Source organism: Canis lupus, chromosome 2, assembly GCF_048164855.1.
Source record: "Canis lupus baileyi chromosome 2, mCanLup2.hap1, whole genome shotgun sequence".
Lineage (NCBI taxonomy): Eukaryota > Metazoa > Chordata > Mammalia > Carnivora > Canidae > Canis > Canis lupus.
The window spans coordinates 39,350,819-39,370,428 of record NC_132839.1 but is presented as its reverse complement, the minus strand read 5'-3'; the positions used below and the strand labels follow the sequence as shown (position 1 = coordinate 39,370,428).

Below are 19,610 nucleotides of genomic sequence, written 5' to 3'. Positions count from 1 at the left end.
ATGGAGCCACTAATTCCACTTCTGGACATCTATCTAACAGATACGTGAGACACCATATGTGTCCAAGAACATTCATTCTGCCACTGGGTATAACACCACGAGACAGGAGTGACCTCCATGGCCTCAGAGGGGACTGGCTAAATATTAATCTGAAATAATGGAATGTGATCCAGCTGGGAAAGAATGAGAACTTCCTATATAATAATATGGAAAGAGCTCCTGGTTTAGGTGAAAAAGCAAGATACTAAATAGTGAGTATGCCAGCTCTTGTGAAAAAGAGAATACAAAGACGATGATCACTCATAGTAGCTTTAGAAATGGAAGGACGCACAAGGAATGACTATCAGTGGTTGCTGCTGGGTGGGAACAGGGCAGATGTGGGACAGGTGTGGGAGGGACACATTGTCATTTACACTTTTAAATAGTCTTGTTTTAATTTTTGAACTATGTGCATATTACCTACTTTAAAAAGTTAGGTTAAAAAGAACAAACAAAAAAGAATGATCCAAATAATTATTGCTTTAAAATAAGTATATTTTTATGCTGTAAGTGTAGAAATGCTTTGAAGGAAATTTGGTGCTTAAAAATATTTCTACCTCTTGGCATACATAATATTTAAGAGAAGCATTAGGTGAAAAAAGGAAAGTGTTTGCAACTTAATCAACTTTCTTGGGTCTCTTTTCTGAATTTTATTTACTCATATTTTATTTTATGATTTGTGATTTATTCATATTTTAAAAATCAAAGTGGGAGCACCTGGGTGGCTCAGTGGTTGAGCGTCTCCCTTCGGCTCAGGTTGTGATCTTGGGGTCCTAGGATCAAGTCCTGCATTGGGCTCTTCGTGGGGAGCCTGCTTCTCCATCTGCCTATGTCTCTGCCTCTTTCTGTGTCTCTCATGAATAAACAAAATATTTAAAAAGTCAGAGTAATATGGATACGTGGTTGAACATCTGAATGGGCTGGATGGACTCCTAGTAAAAAGAGGAGGACCTCTGCTCATTTCTCTGCTTCTCCAATCCTGTTCCCCAAGGCAAACTCTTGTAAATATTTTTTATCATAAAATAAAATGCAGATACAAAACACACCACACACACAAAGGCAAAGATTAATGAGTCATTATAAAGTGAGCATCCTCATATTCCTTGCAAATTATAAAATTGGTTCGTGTCAGCCACTGTAGAAGCCCTTTCACGTACCCTGCCCTATCACAAATCCATCTCCAAAAGGATCCTCCATCCTCACTTTAAAGGAACAAAGTTCTTTCTGTTCTTTTATAGCTTTATCTCCTGACTGTGCATCCCTAGATGTGGGTTATCCAGTTTGGGGGCTACAAGCCACATGTTGCTATGGAGCACTAGAAATGTGGCTGGTCTAAATGGGGATGTGCACTTGTAAGTGCAAAGTACCCAACAGATTTCAAAGACTTAGTACAAAAACAGAATATTAACTATCTCATTAATGATTTTTTCAATTGATATGTCAAAACGATAATATTTTGTATTTGCATGTACTGATTTAAATAAATATTAAAAATAATTTCAACTGTTTCTTTTTACAATATACTTTCATTTTTTAATTTATTATATTTTTAATTTTTAAAAAAGATTTATTTATTTATTCATGAGAGACACAGAAAGAGAGAGGTAGAGACACAGGCAGAGGGAGAAGCAGGCTCCTCCACGGAGCCCGATGGGGGATTCAATCCCAGATCCTGGGATCATACCCTGAGCCGAAGGCAGACACTGAACCACTGAGCCACCCAAGTGTCCCTATTATATTTTTAATTTTAATTATGGTATAGTTAACATATACTGTTACTATTTTCAGGTGTATGATATAGTGACTCAACACTTCCTTACATTCCTCAGTGCTCATCATGATAAGTATACTCTCTAATTACAATGTATTTTAACAAAGCTTTTTATAACCATTAAAGGTTTTACTTTTTGTAACTAGAAAGTTTAAAATGACAGGTGGCTTGCATTTTATTTCTATTGGAAAGTGCTGTGGCAGGCACTATGATTTAATCTTGCCCTTTAAAATTCTGGTATTTTTAAAAAAGATTTTATTTATTTATTCATGAGAGACACACACAGAGAGGCAGAGACACCAGCAAAGGGAGAAGCAGGCTCCATGTGGGGAGCCCCATGTGGAACTCATTCCTGAGCCAAAGGCAGAGCTCAACCACTAAGCCACCCAGGTGCCCCCAAATTCTGGTATGTTTTTATTTTTATTTTTTTTTCTGGTATGTTTTTAAATTGTTTTTTGGTATGCATGTTTTCCGGATGGTTATCTGAAGAGCTCGAGGATTTGGACCTGTAGAGTTGATTATGGAGTGGATTTGGGGGATTACATGACTTTTATACTATTCAAGGTGTTCCTTTGTCCACTTGGTGGCTGGATGCAGAGTCCTGACCAGACCCAGGTTCAAGCTCCTTGCTGAGACTGTAGACAGTATGTTCCTTCATCAGGAAGGGCTTGGTGATGTTTGCAGCCACTGATGCTCATTAGATTTGTTAACTCACTGGGTGTTGAGAGTTGGTGATGTTCTAACTCATTTATTTTTCATCTCTTAGTTGGAATAAATCTATGAACACTCTCACATTTCCCTTCATCTTCTCAGTGGTTACTCATGGTTGAGTTCCTGTAGAAAATGCAGGATGAATGCTTGATTCTTATTTAACTATCTTTCAGCTAATGAATTGGTTTCTTATTATCCACTGAAGATATTAAAATATCATTATAAACTCATGGATTTAAACATGTATAATGTATTTCCATCTATTGCTGTTACTAATATTACTAAAAGTCAAATTGTCCCATCTTTGGCCAGTGGAAACTTCTGGTCTTCCGGTTCTTACCCTACTGGTCTTTGATAGCTTCTTTGCCTTCTGGTGTGTCAAGATGTTCTAGGCTTATCTTGTACATTTCTTGCTGGATCTGGAAAGGACCACATCACTAAGAAATTCTGGCTCCAGTTAGTGGGAAATGATATTGGAGATGTTTATGGCTTTTAGGTAGGTCATTGTATCTAGGCTTTTCATGGGTCAGAGAAGGAATGAGTTCATATTGATGCTTCCAATAAGTGCTACAGGGTTTCTACTCTGACCTTTCTAGACTATAGCTGTGTTTCCTTTTGTTTCACACTGAGTCCTAGTTCTCAAGGACTGATCTGATTATAGAATTAAAATATCCCTTGTTACTCAGTTGCTTTAACTTTATAGTTTCAGAATAACACTGTTAATACTACTACTATCAATCATGATTGCTGGAAACATTTCCTTTTTTTTTTTTTTTGCATAGGTGCTCTGATTCTCTCTTCCCTTTTAAAATGGTTATATTATATCTATATTATTAGAACACATAGCCATTACATACTATGGTCTCTCCGTCTTAACCCTTCCCTAGTTTCAGCACTGTAAGTAAATATCTGAGGCTTTTCATTAGTCCTTATACTGATGTCTCTCTGGTTATTTTGGTTCTTGGAAGGTCATTCTCTAATAGTCTTCAGAAAGGGCTCCTAGGAACAATATTTCCTGGGGTTCTTGCCTGTTGGTAAGAACTTTTGTGTACCCTTTATATTTAACAATCACTTTTGTTGGATATAAAATCCTGACTTGTCATTTTCCTTCTGGGAGTATCTTTATATGACACACCCTATTTTTTTTTTTTTCCTGACACAAATGATTGCTGTTGAAAGTCTGATGGTAATTTTCTTTCCCTTATAAGTCACTTTTGTTGCTGTTGTATCTTGCCTGGATGTACAGAGAGCTTTTTGTTTTTCACTAAAATCCAGTAATTTAAAAATATGTGTTAAAAAAAATATGTGTTGATGTTGGTTGTTCCAGTTTGATATACTCAGATTTTGAATGTGTTTTTTAAATATATAATTTCAAATCATTTATCTTCAAGAAAAATCTTTGAATTATATTTTGACATAGTAACTTAGAACTATTTCTGATTTTGTTTTTTTATTTTATTTTTTTTTAATTTTTATTTATTTATGATAGTCACAGAGAGAGAAAGAGAGAGAGGCAGAGACATAGGCAGAGGGAGAAGCAGGCTCCATGCAAGGGGCCTGATGTGGGACTTGATCCCAGGAGGCTGGGATCATACCCTGAGCTGAAGGCAGATGCTCAACCACTGAGCCACCCAGGCATCCTACTATTTCTGATTTTAGTTCTTAATGATAACTTCACATTTTGAACAACCTGAGTGATATCTTATACTGCTATTTCTTTGTTAATGTAAGTATGACCTATTGACATCCTATGATTTTAGACAAGATTTGACCTTTTCATCCTATTCCTCTGTTCCACCTTTAATAGCAACATGAATATTTTCAGTTCCCAAAAAGTTGCCTTTGTAACTTTACATCATAAGCTGAAATCTTTATCTTTTGTGTCAACAACATTTGATAGTCTCAATTTCCCACTTTATAATATGGGATATTATCCTTCTTACTGCCCTCCCTTCTGCCTTTCACCACCCAATTTTTCCCTGCTGTGCCTTTGCTTTTGAGTTTTCATACTTGGTGGCATTTGAATTGTTTAGGAATTCTATTTGAGTCTTCAGTGCTTTGTCTATGGGCCTACTCTAAAAGCTGAAAACCAAGAACAAGCATTTCCACTTTTATTAATATATAAATATTGTGTATTGCATGGCTATATAGCAATTTTAATACAGAATTCTGGCAGCACTAAAGGATCATGTTCTTGGAATCAGAGGTCAAATGGTCTTTTTTACACTCTATCAGCCATTCAGAATCATTCCAAATTTTAATTTTAATCATAACTGAAACTTAACTATTGGTGTATATATTTTTTTTCCTGAGATTGGATTCCCCTTGTACATTCTCTTGAAGGATTTTCTTATTAGGAAATTGTTCTTGTTTTCTTCCTTAACCTATATCTCTGATACTTGTAGCTTCTTAGTACCTCCATTTTTGGAGTCATTTCTGTTCTTCTTGAGCACTTTCTTCTTGGATCTCAATGACTCCTTATACCCATTTAATCTGACTGACTTAATCGTGCTGCTCATTTTTCATACAGGAATAAAGCATAACCTTCATACTTTTTAAGACATGGATTGCCTTCTATTTGACAGAACCACACTACACAGTATAACATACAATGTCTTTTCTTTATACTCATGGCTATCTCATGAGATTGGCATAATATTGCCATTAGGGACTGGGTTATCTAAAGATAACCTAATAGTTGGGGCACTTGGGTGGCTCAGTTGGTTAGATGTCCAACTCTTGATCTCAGCTCAGATCTTGCTCTCAGCGTTGTGAGTTCAAGCCCTGCACTGGGATCCGCGCTGGGTGTGGAGCCAACTTAAAAGAAAAAAAAAAAAAGGTAACCTAGTCATTAATAGTAAACAGCAGAGCTAGGATTTGATCAAAATACACTTTTCTACCCACTACATCCTTTGCAAACCCTTTCATAATTTTATATTCTCTTAGAAACCCTATGTAGTGAAAACATTGCCAATTAAAATAACATCACATAACTTTAGAGTTGTAAGGGGATCTGTAGAAACAGAGTTCAGATGCCTGCTTCAATGGCAGGTAGATGGCCTGTCCAGGGGTTTGAGGTTAGTTAAGGTGGACTCCAAGCTCTGTAAGCCAGGGATTGTGGTTAGTTTGGGCATTAGACCACTTGGGTTCAGATCCTGGACCCATGCTTTACCACGCTTTACTAGGTAAGTTACTTAATATTGAAATGTCAGGTTTTCATCTCAAAGACAAACATCTGCCTGGTGGGGTTGTTCTGAGGAATAAATGAAATAATCCCCAGGAAGTGCCCAGCTAAGCAGGGTGCAGCGTTAAGAGCTCACAGGTGTCACTTGTTACTGATATAACCACAAGTCATACGTACTTTTAGGCCGGGGTTTTTCCTCATTCTCAGCCTTCCCATCCACATGTCAGTCAGCAGCATCTGGCTGCAGGTGTGAGCGATGAAGTCCCGGTGCTTGGCGGCCACCGCCAGCTTGAGGCATGTGGAGTTGCTCCAATTCTTCAGCTCATAAGTCAGCAGTTTCATGGCAATCTGCTCATCATGCTTATAGGACTGATCTAACAACTCCACGGCAAGCTGGCCAAAGTCTCTGGAGGGAAAGATATGAGATCAGAACTGAAGCTGCAATGTCACATGCTCTTTGTTAGAGAGACATGTTGACAGGGACATCATGGAGCCACAGGACAGAGAATGCTTGATTTCCAATCCTCTGCAGTCAGGAGGCTCATGGGGTATGTTGCCAGAGCGGAATAGCTTGGGACCAGAACTCTGTGCTTGGTCATATTGGGCTACTGACTGTTCTTGCTGCAAATGGAGCTTTTTTTTAATTTTAAAAACTAAAAAAAGATTTTATTTATTTATTCATGAGAGACACACACACACAGAGGCAGAGACATAGGCAGAGGGAGAAGCAGGCTCCGCATAGGGAGCCTGATGCGGAACTTGATCCCTGGACCCTGGGATCATGACCTGAGCCAAAGACAGACACTCAACCACTGACCCACCCAAGTGCCCCTCAGATGGAGTTCGTATTGGACTGCCCCTCAGGCCCCAGGGACATCTGCCCCTCAGGCCCCAGGGACACAAAGATGAGAAGACAATTTCTTTCCCTTGAGTATTCATGGAACAGGGATACAGACAGAAAGGACAGCAAAGCCTCTGTGGCAATGGAAGTCAGAATAGTAACTACCCTTTGTGGAGGGTACAGATGGACATTGAAAGGGGACACCAGGAAGGCTGGCAGGTCTGAGTAAGTTCCTGTTTCTTGATCTAGGTGCTAGTCATATACTGGTATGTGAACACATACATTTGTATGTATGCCTTCTCAGCATGTGTGCAATATTTCAATGACATGCTGGTTACAAGAGAATTCAACACTGTCAATGCTATGAAAGAGACAGGTTCTAGCTGTCATGGGGCATAGAGCAGTGAAGTTCTAGTCAATGGAGGTGGAGGATGGGAAAGTAATGTGAGCCAAGTTGGAGGAGGAGAGGATGACATAAGTTGAATTGTAGACATAATATTTTTAAAAAATATTTTAAAAAATATTTACTTGAGAGAGATTAAGTCAGAGAGAGAGAGAGAGAAAGAACACAGAGGAAGAAGCCGACTTCCTGCTGAGCAGAGAGCCCAGTGCAGGGCTTGATCCCAGGACCCTGAGATGGTGACCTGAACTGAAGGCAGACATTTAATCAACTGAGGCACCCAGTTGCCCCTGTAAACATAAAATTTATTCCATTTTCTACATGACCCTCATTCAAATATTCAATAACAGTCATAAACATGCTCTGTTCCTTCAACATTTTCATGGAATGTGGTTAAGATAAAGTCCCATGGTGATCACCCTTCATGTTTTTGTTTCATTTTTTGTAAAGTTTTAGTCCAATGATGAGCTGAAGGATATAGAAGGGAGGAATGGCATTCTCTGTTCTCTCAAGAGCAATGCTTTCAGGCCTCAGGTTCTATAGGCTGTGCGGTGACGTAGCACCATGATAATCTTCCAAGAAGCAGAAGGATATTGCTGAGCAACCCACTGAATTAGGAGAATACTTCCTTATTTTTTAGATAGCCTCGAATTCCTGATGTTTAGAAATCAGCTAGTGACTTTGGAAATCATTGAGTCCAAAATAAGAGCAGTGTGTCTCAGAAAACAAAGATGTTAGATGTTGGCAGAGTTGATTGTACAGGCCTCAAGTTTATGGGCGTATAAAGTTGTATTGGGACTTCTGGGTTTGAGTTCTGCATGTAAGGGGCTTGGAAGTGACCACTTGTCCTAACAATAAGTGAAAGGTTGGACAAACTGAAAAATTGATAAATCTTCTAAATTCATCAGAGAATTGAGGTCACAGGGCCAACTTCTCCCAAAATTGCAGAGACAGACAGGTGGATACAGAGACTCATGACTTACTAGAGCACAAACCTCTAGAACCAGAGCAGAGGGGGTAGTAAAACCCAAACTATAATTGATAAATTGTTGGAGGCTCTGTGAGCACACATCTGAGACTTAATAACTCCAGGGGCGCCCAGTCTTAGGGAAGTGTGCTCACACTTTTGTGAGCTTTACCACCAAGAGCTCCACAAGTTCCCATGAGAGTTCCCAAGTTCTCATCTCTCCCAAGATGAGAGAAAAATCTCCTTATGTGTCAACACAAGGAGGAGAAAAGGAAGCATCCTGAAATATGTCAGAGTACTCTGATCTTCTTAACAAGACTTGCCCAAAGGAGAAACTAGTTAGCCACAGTTTAACTTGGGAGTTATCAGAGCCTAACTGGCCCCTCTAGCTGTCCTGTCCCAGCTAAACGGGAGGAAAATGGAGGAGCACTTGGGAAATTCATGTTCAGGGACACATTTATGAGAGTTGTTCTCTTTTGTGTATTTCTGTATGGAAATCCATTTTACTGTCTTTGCATTAGAATTATGTTTCAATAGCTCAATGAGAGGGCAATAAAAACAATGACAGTATAGAAATACCTCAGAGAGACAGGAGAAAAAATATTGACATAATGGACAAAGTGATTTATGAACAAGCTTTAAACATAATTGTACTGGGAAGCCTGGGTGGCTCAGGTCATGATCCTTGGGTCCTGGGATAGAGTCCTGCATTGGGCTCTCTGTGAGGAACCTGCTTCTCCCTCTGCCTTCTGTCTCTGCCTCTCTCTCTCTCTCTTGTGAATAAATAAATAACTCTTTAAAAAAAAGATTATTTAAAAAATAAACATAATTGTACTTAAGTGAGAAATACATTTGCCACCCTCCCCCAAAAGGGCAAGTACTCAGGACAGTAATTTCTCCTGGTTCTTAAGTTCCCTTGAGACACTAACTTTGAGTTGTTGTCCAAATCCTGGGAGATATCATCCACCAGCTCACTCTCGGAGGATTCATGGGCCATGGACTTGTAGAGCTTACAGGCCACCAGTGCTTTGGCCATGCTTTCCTCTCCTCGCTGCCAGAGGAAGACTGCCATTTTCTGGCGCTTCATCAGCACAGCCCACACCATCAGCTCATGGAAGGGATACTGGAACCGACTCACAGCAGGGTCATCTACATCAATGTCAATCTCTTCCTCCTTTTTCTTCTTTTTCTTCTTCTTCCCTTTGGCTGGAGGCTCATCATCCTGAGGGGAGGCAAACACATTTTTCATGGTTCTGCTATAAGTGCACAACAAAGGATTTCATGACTACCAAAAAAAAAAAAAGGAAAACCCTTCGTCAGCAGTAATAAAGAGATTTTGTAAATATATCTGCAGTTCTCACTCAGTATATTGATTCTTGTGAATAGAAGCACATGTTTATTATAATAAGTAAACCATCTAAACCCAAATTGACAGAAATAGCATACTACTGTTTGATGAGTTTATACTCCTGGGTTGGCAGGTTTTTTTTTCACAAGCCTTTAAAAACTGAGGGAATACAAATAACAAGTATACATGGGGATGTGGAGGAAAAGGCACCCTCATACACTGTTGGTGGAAATGCAAGCTGGTGCAGTCACTGTGGAAAACCATATGGAGGTTCCTCAAAATATTAAAAATAGAACTACCCTATGATCCAGTAATTCCACTGCTGACCATTTACTCAAAGAAAACAAAAACACTAATTTGAAAAGATACATATACCCCTATGTTTATTGCAGTATTATTTACAATAGCTAAGATGTGAAAGCAACACGTGTCCATCGACAGATGAATGAATGAAGATGTGGTATTTATACACAATGGAATATTACTCAGCCGTAAGAAAGAATAAGATCTTGTCATTTGCAACAACATGGATGGATGTAGAGGATATTATGATAAGTAAAATAAGTTAGAAAGAGAAAGATACTACATGATTTTCACTTATGTGTGGAATCTAGAAAACGAAACAAATAAATAAGCTGACAAGCAAAAATCCCAGACTTATGTACAGAGAAAAAACTGGTGGCTGCCAGAGGGGAGGGTATGTAGGGATGGGTGAAATAAGTGAAGGGGATTCAGAGGTACAGACTTCTAGTTATAAAATAAACAAGTCTTAGAGATGAAAACTACAGCATAGGGAATATAGGCAATAATGTTGTAATAACGCTGTATGGTGACTGATGGTGATGACACTTGTCAGGGTGAGCATTGAGTAATGTATAGAATTGTTGAATCAGCCGTACACCCGAAACTAATATAACGCTGTATGTCAACTATACTTCAGTAATAAATATTTTAAAACCCTTGGAAGCCTGGGTGGCTCAGTGGTTGAGTGTCTGCCTTTGGCTCAGGGAATGATCCTGGGGTCCTGGGATTGAGTCCTGCATTGGGCTTCTCGCAGGGAGCCTGCTTCTTTGTCTGCCTATGTCTCTGCCTCTCCCTATGTCTCTCATGAATAAATAAATAAAATAAAACCCTGAGGACATGCTGCAAAACTGAAACAAAGAATACACTAAAATACAAACAGCACCATGGGAGAGGCAGGTAAAGTTTATTTCCTCAGGGAAGTCTCCCAATATCAACACTCATTTGCCAGATATATGTGAACCAGAGATTAATAGGAAAATGTAGAAGGGGATAGAGAAAAATCTTGTAGGTTTCCTTATCAGTGTTTAAATGGAACAAACATTCCTTTTTAAATGAGCTTTGTCCTTTCATGAGTGTGGTACAGAGGAAAAGCCAAAATTTCCATTTCTTAAAGGGATGATGAGCGATGGTTCTGAAAATAGAACAGCATCTGAAAGAAAGGTGGGTCATGACTGCAAGGATTGGGAGTGCAACATGGGAGCAAATTGAAAAATATGTGGGGCTCAGATTATTGCAGGCTAAGACTTCAATACTCAGTGGAATAATAGACATGGATATTTATTCTTTTGCAAACAGCTTTCCCATCAATTATCTATACTTATTCTTCAATGACTCAGAGATTGTGAATTTCTTCCATTCCCTCAGATGAGGAAGTTGTGGCCCAAAGTCTGGACAACATGTGCACATTCACACAGCTGGAGTGGCTGGGCAGGGGGTGGGGCTCTCTAATTCCTATCATGCATTATTCATGACTGACTTAATTGTTATAATCTCTTAGTGAGTCGTTGTAATATTTTTATTGAAACTGCCATACCTTGCCCTGGATTTAAGTGTTTTTATTCTATTTTTCTAATTTGTCACAGTAAAATTACAGTTATAGTAATTTAGGGAAGATTGTTCTATATAGGTTAAAAATTGCCATATAGAAATTTTAAAATAAACATAGCTTTATTTTCAAGAACATACCAAATTAGCCCAGTGTCAGGCTCCATGTTGAATGTGGAATCTGCTTAAGACTCTCTCCTTCCCTTGCCCTTCCCCCACCTTTAAATATATATGTATATATTTAAAAAATATATACCAAAGTAAATATAAATCTACAAATAGTTATGAAATGTTATGAAACAGAAGCCCTTTAAGCCTACCTTTCTATAATATATAATATTATCAAAATATTAATTCATGTAAATTATCTTAAAGTAGTTTTAAGATTGCTAGAGAGAGGATATAATAAGGAGGAGTTAATTTTCCGAAACCACTATCAACAAGAAAAAGAGAAACAACCCAATAAAATAACAAAAGATACGAACTGGATGTATAAAGAGAAATGGACACATCCACAATCACAGTAAGAGTCCCTGAATGCACCTCACTTAGAAATGAACTTGAAAAAATTCCTAAATATAGAAACAAATTAAATTACATAATTACCAAGTTTGATCTGACAGCTAAATGTAAGAAATATTCCCAACAAACCAAGAATACATGTTTATTTCTAGCATACATGGATCTTACCAAAACTCTACCAGGCATTATACTCCAAGTCCTTTGAGATTTTGTATCTCAAAAGATTCCAGAAATCATGTAGTCTACATATCAAGGAATAAAACAACAACAAAGTCTGCATCTGGAAATACTTAAATGTACTTATGGATTTTAAATACTCTTGGGTTAGGGGCACCTGGGTGGCTCAGTCAGTTAAGTGTCTGCCTTCAGCTCAGGTCATGACCTCAGGGTCCTGGGATTGAGCCCTGCAGGAGCCAGCTGACTCCCTGTTCAGTGGGGAGTCTGCTTCTCCCTCTCCCTCTGCCTCTCCTCCTCTGGTTGTGTTCTCCCTCACACATTAAAAAAAAAAAAAAAAAAAAAAAACCTTCAAATGCTCTTGGATTAGAGAGAAAATTATAAACACTTTAGAAATGAATGGCAATGAAGGTTCTACTTACCTAAATTTGTGAAATATCATGAAAACAATGCTCAGAGAAAAATTTATACCTTTCATGCATTTATTGCAATAAAGGGAAGATTGAAAATGAGTCAGCCTCACTTACAAAAGGAGTCAATAAAACAATATAGTAACTATAGAAACTATATGAAAGGAATGAATAAAAATGAAGCAAGTATTATTAAGAACAAAAACAGGAAAAGGAAAGTTGCTTGATAAAGCAAAAATACCAATCAAATATGTAGGCCAGTTTGGTTAAGAAAAAAAGAAGATATAAATTTTTTTAGAAATCAGAAGGGCGCACAATTAAGATATTGAGGAATTTGAAACAGAATACAATATTAAGGTTTATAACAATGAATTTGAAAGTCTAGATTAAATAAATTGTTTTCTAGGAAAGTCTATATAACAAAAGTTGACTCTAAAACAGAAAGCCTGACTGGACTCATAAAGTGATTATTGGTGAATATAAAATCAATGAAAACATATCTTACTTACTTCCATTCCTAGAAGTTTAAGAGCTTTAGGCTGCATAATAAAAGAGGATAAAAACATCCATTTAATCATATAACTAACGTTAGTGACAGTAACATCAGTAGTACATTAGTAGTATTGTTAGTAGGGGACATAATCCTAGGTTAAAACGTACTTTATATCATTAACAATTAAGGGCAATACTCAAGGAAAGGAAATGCTTTAATATGGAAACTGCTTCTGGACAGCTAAAGTCAGTTAAGGAGAAAGATGTGCAGACATATATCTGATTTCAGATGGAATCAGAGAGGTTCTCTAACAGAAATGCAGACACAGAACTTATGGAGCTCTATGTGGGGGTCGAGAGGAGGGCTTCATGAAAGATCTGATATTTGAGTTGGGCTTGCAATATGCGTGGAATTTTGATCAGGGGGAAAACATGGCTCATGGCTAGTACAGTAGTACAGTTTGATTCTGGCAGAGGTTTCTGGTGTCCCATGACAGTGTGGAGCAGTTCTCAGGCTGACAGAGGGCCTTGGATGCTGTGATATAATGAGTTTGGCAGTGATTCCTCAGATGGTGGGGAGCACTGGAAGTATTTGAGCAGGGAATGCACAGCCATGTTCCTTGGTTTGGAAGATGAAGGTAGCTACAGCAATAGGATGGATTGGAGAGGGCAGAGACAAGGGAGCCTAGGAGGAAGCCTATTTTGGACAAAGGACAGAGGGCAGATGTAATTGATGGGCTGAGAGTGTAAAGGCTCTGGGTGAAACATGGGCATCTCTAGGGACTGTACAGCCTCACACCTGGATTGCTACTGGAGGAAGGACAGGTGTGCTTGAGGATGGGGTGATGAACTTGGCTTTGAATAGGCTGAGTTATATTGGGAAGGACAGCAAGGGACCACATGTGACTCTAGGAACAATAAAACATCACAAGTTCACTTTGTTCTACCCTCTTAGGTCCAAACAAGTTGTTATAAAGGGTCCGAAAGCTCTTCCGAGTATAATTGCAGCGATACGCCCCGCCCATGAGGTACTCCAGCACAAGCCCTATGTCGATTAGGCTGATGTGGTAATCAGGTGGCAAGTTGCCCTGGAAGAAAAGAAGCCATGTCTCAGGCCCTGCAAGAATGCATCCCAAGTGTGGTCTTCATCACACACCTTGGGCACAAGTAGCCATTCCAGGCCACAACTTGGATGTTGATGTAAGGAACGGATTAAACAATATTCAGTCTATTACCATATGACTGAGATAGATGAGGATTAAGCCATACTTCAGAGAATGGAGTTAAGCTTTCCCAGTGAGAAAAGTTAGAAAGCCATGAGACTGCAGGGTAGAGCTCTGGACTTGTCCGTGGGCTAGTTCAAAATGGCCTGCTGTGTGCACGTGTAGATGTAGAGGAGATAGGGTGCACCTGCTGTGGAACCTCCTTTGTGAGAGCAGATGAGTTCTATTGAGAAGGTGCTTTGATAGCTGCCTGTAGGGGAGAAGCCAGCTTCAGGAGCCTGGAGTCCAGATTTTGTGCTGAAGGAGGAAGTAACCACATTGATGGGAAGGAGGACTCCATAGGAGGCAGTGGGAAGACAGTGCATCCCAGGGCTGGGAATTTCTTAGGGAAAGCTCCACAAGGTGCCCTGTGACTTTCTGAAGGAGAAGTAGAGTGTTGCAACAAAATACAACAGGATATGTTGAGACAAGGTTGGCCAGTCACTCATGTACCTGGACTGTTGACTTAACCAGGAGGCAGAGATGACCAGTTGATTGTAAGGATTTTTTTTTTCTTTTTTCTTTTCTATATGTTATGTCTTATTGCTTGTTTAGTTTCACATGGCTGAAATGATGGTGGAAACTTGGGGCCCATTGCACAGAGATTACACATTCCAAATGTCCTCTGTTTTATATTAGAATTGGCCACATTTTGCCAAAATACTTCACGCAGGCATTAAGGAGTTTGTTCAGCCCCTATAGATGATCCTTCACCCTGTCGGGGATTCCATATGCAGAGACAAGGAGAGGTGTCCCTGCCCTCAAGGAGCTCACTCTTTTGGAGAAGGGGGCAAAGCTACAAACAGTGAGTTTGGCCCTGAACTCCTGAGGCATAGCTTACCTGAAGTAGCCAGGAGCAGACAAAGCAGGAACTGTGGGTGACAGAGAGGAAGAACACTGCAGACATGAGCAAGGCATGGCCCACTCTGTGGGCCTCAGAGAGTATGGCATGTGTACCTGGGGTGGGGATGGGATGGGAAAGAGTAGGGGGTGTTGCTGGACCTGAGTCCAATGGGGTACAAGTGTCTTGGAAGGACTTTGAACTTCATGAGATTTTGGAGGATTTTAAGTCAGGGAGTCCTATGACTGGGATGGTCAGGGGGCATGGGGCTGGAGATGGGAAGAGGATTCTTGAAGCCATTTAGGTGAGAAATGGTTGGGTCTGAATTTGGGTAGGTGTGGCTTTTGAATGTTTGCTCTTCCTAATCTATGGGATCTGGGGAATCAGATTCCTAATGGAGGGAAGCAAGGGCACTGGTCCCTCTTGGCTCTCAGATCCACTGATTCTGTGCTGATCCAGTGCGTATTTGTAGAAGCTGAATTCCTGAATTCTTAGAAGTAGACATTTGTGTAAAGGATGACCAGGCTACCTAGGACTCTGAAAACTCCATTTTCTCATTTGAGTCATTTTCTCTTGCTCAGAATATGAATAGACGTTCCACACTTTGCAAGCCAGAGACTGCATCCTAGAGGAATGAATCACTTCTACATTAATCCAACCTAATCCTTCAGCCTGTGGTGACACGACAGAACAGTGAGTGAACGAGATCCTACAGGAACACGGATGGTAAGTAGTTAGTAGCAGTAGAAGGCACGGGGTGGTGGGGAACATCTATCACTAATGAGGGAGCAGAGAGGACAACTGCTTCAGTTCACAGAACACACACAGTGACATGAGGCATGTTCCTTCTGGGAACTGGCTCAAGTGAAGGAGTGAGCAGTGGATCTTAAAGTAGATGCAGAACATGAGGCTCTACTGACATGGAGGCTCAGGTCAGCGGTAGGATGACACCTCCCTGGCTGTTGCCCCAGGCATTGGTAATGGTGCCATAATCAGTCATTCAACATGAACCTACCATGTGTGGGGATGAATGTGAAATTTAAAAAAGATAATATATATACATTTTTTTCAGTTTGAAGTAAACCCTTTTATGGAGAGAGGAATTCATTATTTCTGATGCCTCCAATAATATATTTTAGAAATTTAAAAATTGCTTTATAAAATGTCATATTGAAAGACACCAGTGGGTAAGAAATATAAAATGGCAGACTGACCTTTTTTACATCTCTCACCAGCAAATGAAGTGTGTTTGGTGGACCCAGCCTCTGAAAGAGAAGCATTCAGCCATATTAAATATGTTTTTCTCTTGAACTCTTGGAACTAAATCCTACCCTACTCTATAGAATTAATGACCTGTGAGAGCTGGAATGTAATCCACTATCAGACTGTTTCTTTTGCAAGATAGGACTGATTGTGGTTAAGGAGTACATGTTCAAAAATGCACTAAGTGCTTCCCACTGAATTATTTTAAAGAGCACCTTATGGTATGCAATATTGTGTGAAAAATTCAGCAAGGACCAAACAACTGTTGATGACAATTTTCATTATGTGAAATTTTATAATGGGAACAGGGAATGTACATTCTCAAAATCCACATTATAATAATACATGCCAAGAGGATTTTGCACGTATATTTGCATTCTCAGATAGTGGAGTTCTTTGGAGTGAAAGCGTAGTTCATTTTTCTCTGAAGCTGCTTTAAGTGCTGCTTTTTAAGTGGATGTCCCAAGAAACTGCTCACCCTGGTAACTTTTCACTCTGTTAATGACTTAGGAAGCTAGATTCTCTCTTTGTATAAACTAGTGTTCATATACCACACCCGAGTTCTTTCTGCAGCTGTCTGGTGAGGCATGGCAGTAGTTTGGTAAGAACGTGAACATAAGCAGTGGCCAGCATGGGTGAGAACAGCCACCTGCCATTAAATGATAGGCCTCCCAACTGAAACCAGTGTTCCAGGGATTCTGCGCTCATCTTTGGGCATTTATAAAAATATACGCTGGTGATAAATATAATCAGATGGCTAGCTTCCCTCTGGTCTCCCTCCTTCTAGAACACTTACTGTGTTGTAAAGCTCTTCCAGTCTTGGAATGGTGAGAAAGTGTTGCATATTCACTCCATTTTCAATCAGGAGCTTCACAAAGTCCACTCGATCTAAGACTAAAGCATCCAGCATGGCTTGTTCCAGAGCATTTACCTGAACAAACCAACAAGAGAAAGCCCATGAGGAGCACCTGGGTGGCTCAGTCAGTAGAGCATCTGCCTTCAGCACAGGTCATGATCCCAGGGTCCTAGGATAGAGTCCCACATCAGGCTCCCTGCTCAGCGAGGAGCCTGCTTCTCCCTCTCTTCCCTGCTTATGCTCTCTCTCATTATCTCTGTCTCTGTCTCTCTCTCAAATAAAGAGGGAGCCCATGAGTGGCCTCCCAGAGAGACTCCAGGCAAGAGGCAGACTGGAAGCATCTGGAAAAGTACAGTCTGACCCCCTAGGCCCTAGAGCATGCCAAATCTGGTTCTCTTTGCCTTTGAGTTTGTCTGGAGTAAATACTCCCCATCTCCCCTCTTTTTTCTCAGCTTGGTCCCTACCTTTCCTATCAGAGTATCAAAGCTTGACAAATTTTTAACATTTTAAAACAAATTGAAGAGGATTCAAAATTACAACCAAACTGGTGTTGGTCTTTCCAGTTTCGATTTAGTTTTTTTTTTTTTTAAAGATTTTATTTATTTATTCATGAGAGACACACAGAGAGGTAGAGACACAGGCAGAGGGAGAAGCAGGCTCCATGCAGGGAGCCTGATGTGGGACTCGAAACTGGGACTCCAGGATCACGCCCTGGGCCAAAGGCAGATGCTCAACTGCTGAGCCACCCAGGCATCCCTCAGTTTAATTTTAATTAAAAATTGAGTTTATTCACTTTTCTTTTGAAATAAAGATGGCGGACAGCCCGGGTGGCTCAGCAGTTTAGTGCCTTCAGCCCAGGGTGTGATCCTGAGACCTGGGATCAAGTTTCACATCAGGCTCCCTGTGTGGAGCCTGTTTCTCCCACTGCTTATATCTCTGCCTCTCAATCTCTGTGTCTCTCATGAATAAATAAATAAAATATTTAAAAACATCATGAAATAAAGATGGCAAAGAAAAACCACATAAATGGTAGCATTCTTTGCAAAATGCAACTATAATCAGTACTTGAACCTCTAAGCCCTGGACTCCATACACAATGTATTTTGAGGCAGTGGATTATAATATTTTATATGCTATTATCTATTGTTTCTGCTTCTGCCCTTTAAAAATGATGGAAACTGAAGTATTCAGTATATAATGAGAAGTCTTCTGGAGAGAGCAGCTGGGGAGAGTTTAGTGGCTGTGACGATGTCAGAGTCACATGTCAGGGCAGAGGCCTCACGCCTTCCTTGTCTATGTGGTCAGAGCAGCAAGGCCAGGAACACTGCAGCGTGTGGCTCAGCCTCCTGGCGCAGACGAATGCTGTTACCTGCACATCCCAATCATGGGCTCCTTCTACTGTTCCCTGAACTATGTTTATTTCCAAATAATTGGTTGTTTTCCCATATTTTCAGGTATTAAGCATCTACGTATCTGCCAGGCAGAGAGAGCCAATGTTGGGCACCTCTCTGAGCTTCATAGCTTCATTCTCCCACAAGGCAGGAATGTTTGTGACAGGCGCTGTTTGTGAAACCTGCTGCTGCCTTTTGAAATATTGACACCATCCCATCACTGCTCCACTGCCTTCTGGGACTCAGAGCCTGGGTGGAGCTGAAGCAGAGGCAACAGGGACTACTGTCCCTTTCCCTGGAGAATGACAGTCACCAACTCGTGATCTTCGTGACCCAGGAAAGGGGAGTGAAGACTCTACGCATACCCAGTTCAGCAGCTCAATCTTCCGGGGGTCTGTTTCTTCCTCCACCTCCTCTTTCACTTTCCCTTTCTTCTTGCCTTTTCCTTTTCCCCTTCCCCCCTTGGTAGTTGCTGTTGGGGGCTTCTTTTCCTTCTCTGTGACTTTGCTATCCGTCGGGGGTGCCAGGCTTCCCAGGGGCTGCAGTCCACAGCAAACAGAGTTAGGAAAATATGTTAGGGTTGCCCCTGGTCCCAAGACAAGCACATGGACTCTAGCCCCCCTTTCACCTCCAAGTGCACACATATATGTACACACATATAAGCACAAGGCAGCCATGCACAAACATGCATACGTGTACACACATGCATGCACGCACACGCACATACACACACACTCAATCATTGTTGGCCTGCCACTAGCAGGAGGAGGCCCTGATACCATGAACCACTGTTACTAATGGGTTTGATGAAGCACATTTATATACTTAAAGGAGTTGACATTTTGATTCATGTGTGTTTTTGCCCAAAGGAAGGGATGCTGAGAGGTAGGTTCAAAGGCACCAAAGACAGTTGCTAATGTAGAAAGGAGAAAATGATCATGAAGGGATCAGAGACAATGGATATATCTGGTATACCCAAGGATGCCTGTTTGGATAGAACTGTGACTGAGCTTATTGGTGGGTAAAGAAGGCCTCCTGGGTGTTACTGAAGTGAATGCAATGTGGTGACAGATTGGACATGTCAAGACCAAGAATGTGCTCCACTCAGATAATGGGAGAGAGCACAGAAATAGGACCTGGCCCCTGGGCCTGTCTTCTGGTCACATGGAGAACATGGAGCAGGGGCTGGATATGGCCCTGGTACAGATAGCGACAACAACAAGGAAACAAAGTTGACTCCTCCAGCTTCTGTGCTATCTTGCCAGACTTGTCCTATTCTCTGGCCAAGCT

At 40.5% G+C, this 19,610-nt stretch overlaps 1 protein-coding gene across 1 annotated transcript in view; it reads right to left on the bottom strand.

Annotated features, from left to right (window-relative positions):
* The window catches only part of TRPM1 (transient receptor potential cation channel subfamily M member 1), a 123,496-nt gene that overhangs the window by 35,877 nt on the left and 68,009 nt on the right, over positions 1-19,610 (bottom strand). Inside the window, exons 14-20 of the mRNA XM_072784708.1 lie at positions 18,686-18,859; positions 16,870-17,004; positions 16,025-16,075; positions 13,655-13,795; positions 12,725-12,754; positions 8,843-9,135; positions 5,883-6,111 (exon numbers count right to left, since the gene is read on the bottom strand). Coding sequence (XP_072640809.1) covers positions 5,883-6,111; positions 8,843-9,135; positions 12,725-12,754; positions 13,655-13,795; positions 16,025-16,075; positions 16,870-17,004; positions 18,686-18,859 — 1,053 coding nt within the window. The remainder of the gene's footprint in view (positions 1-5,882; positions 6,112-8,842; positions 9,136-12,724; positions 12,755-13,654; positions 13,796-16,024; positions 16,076-16,869; positions 17,005-18,685; positions 18,860-19,610) is intronic.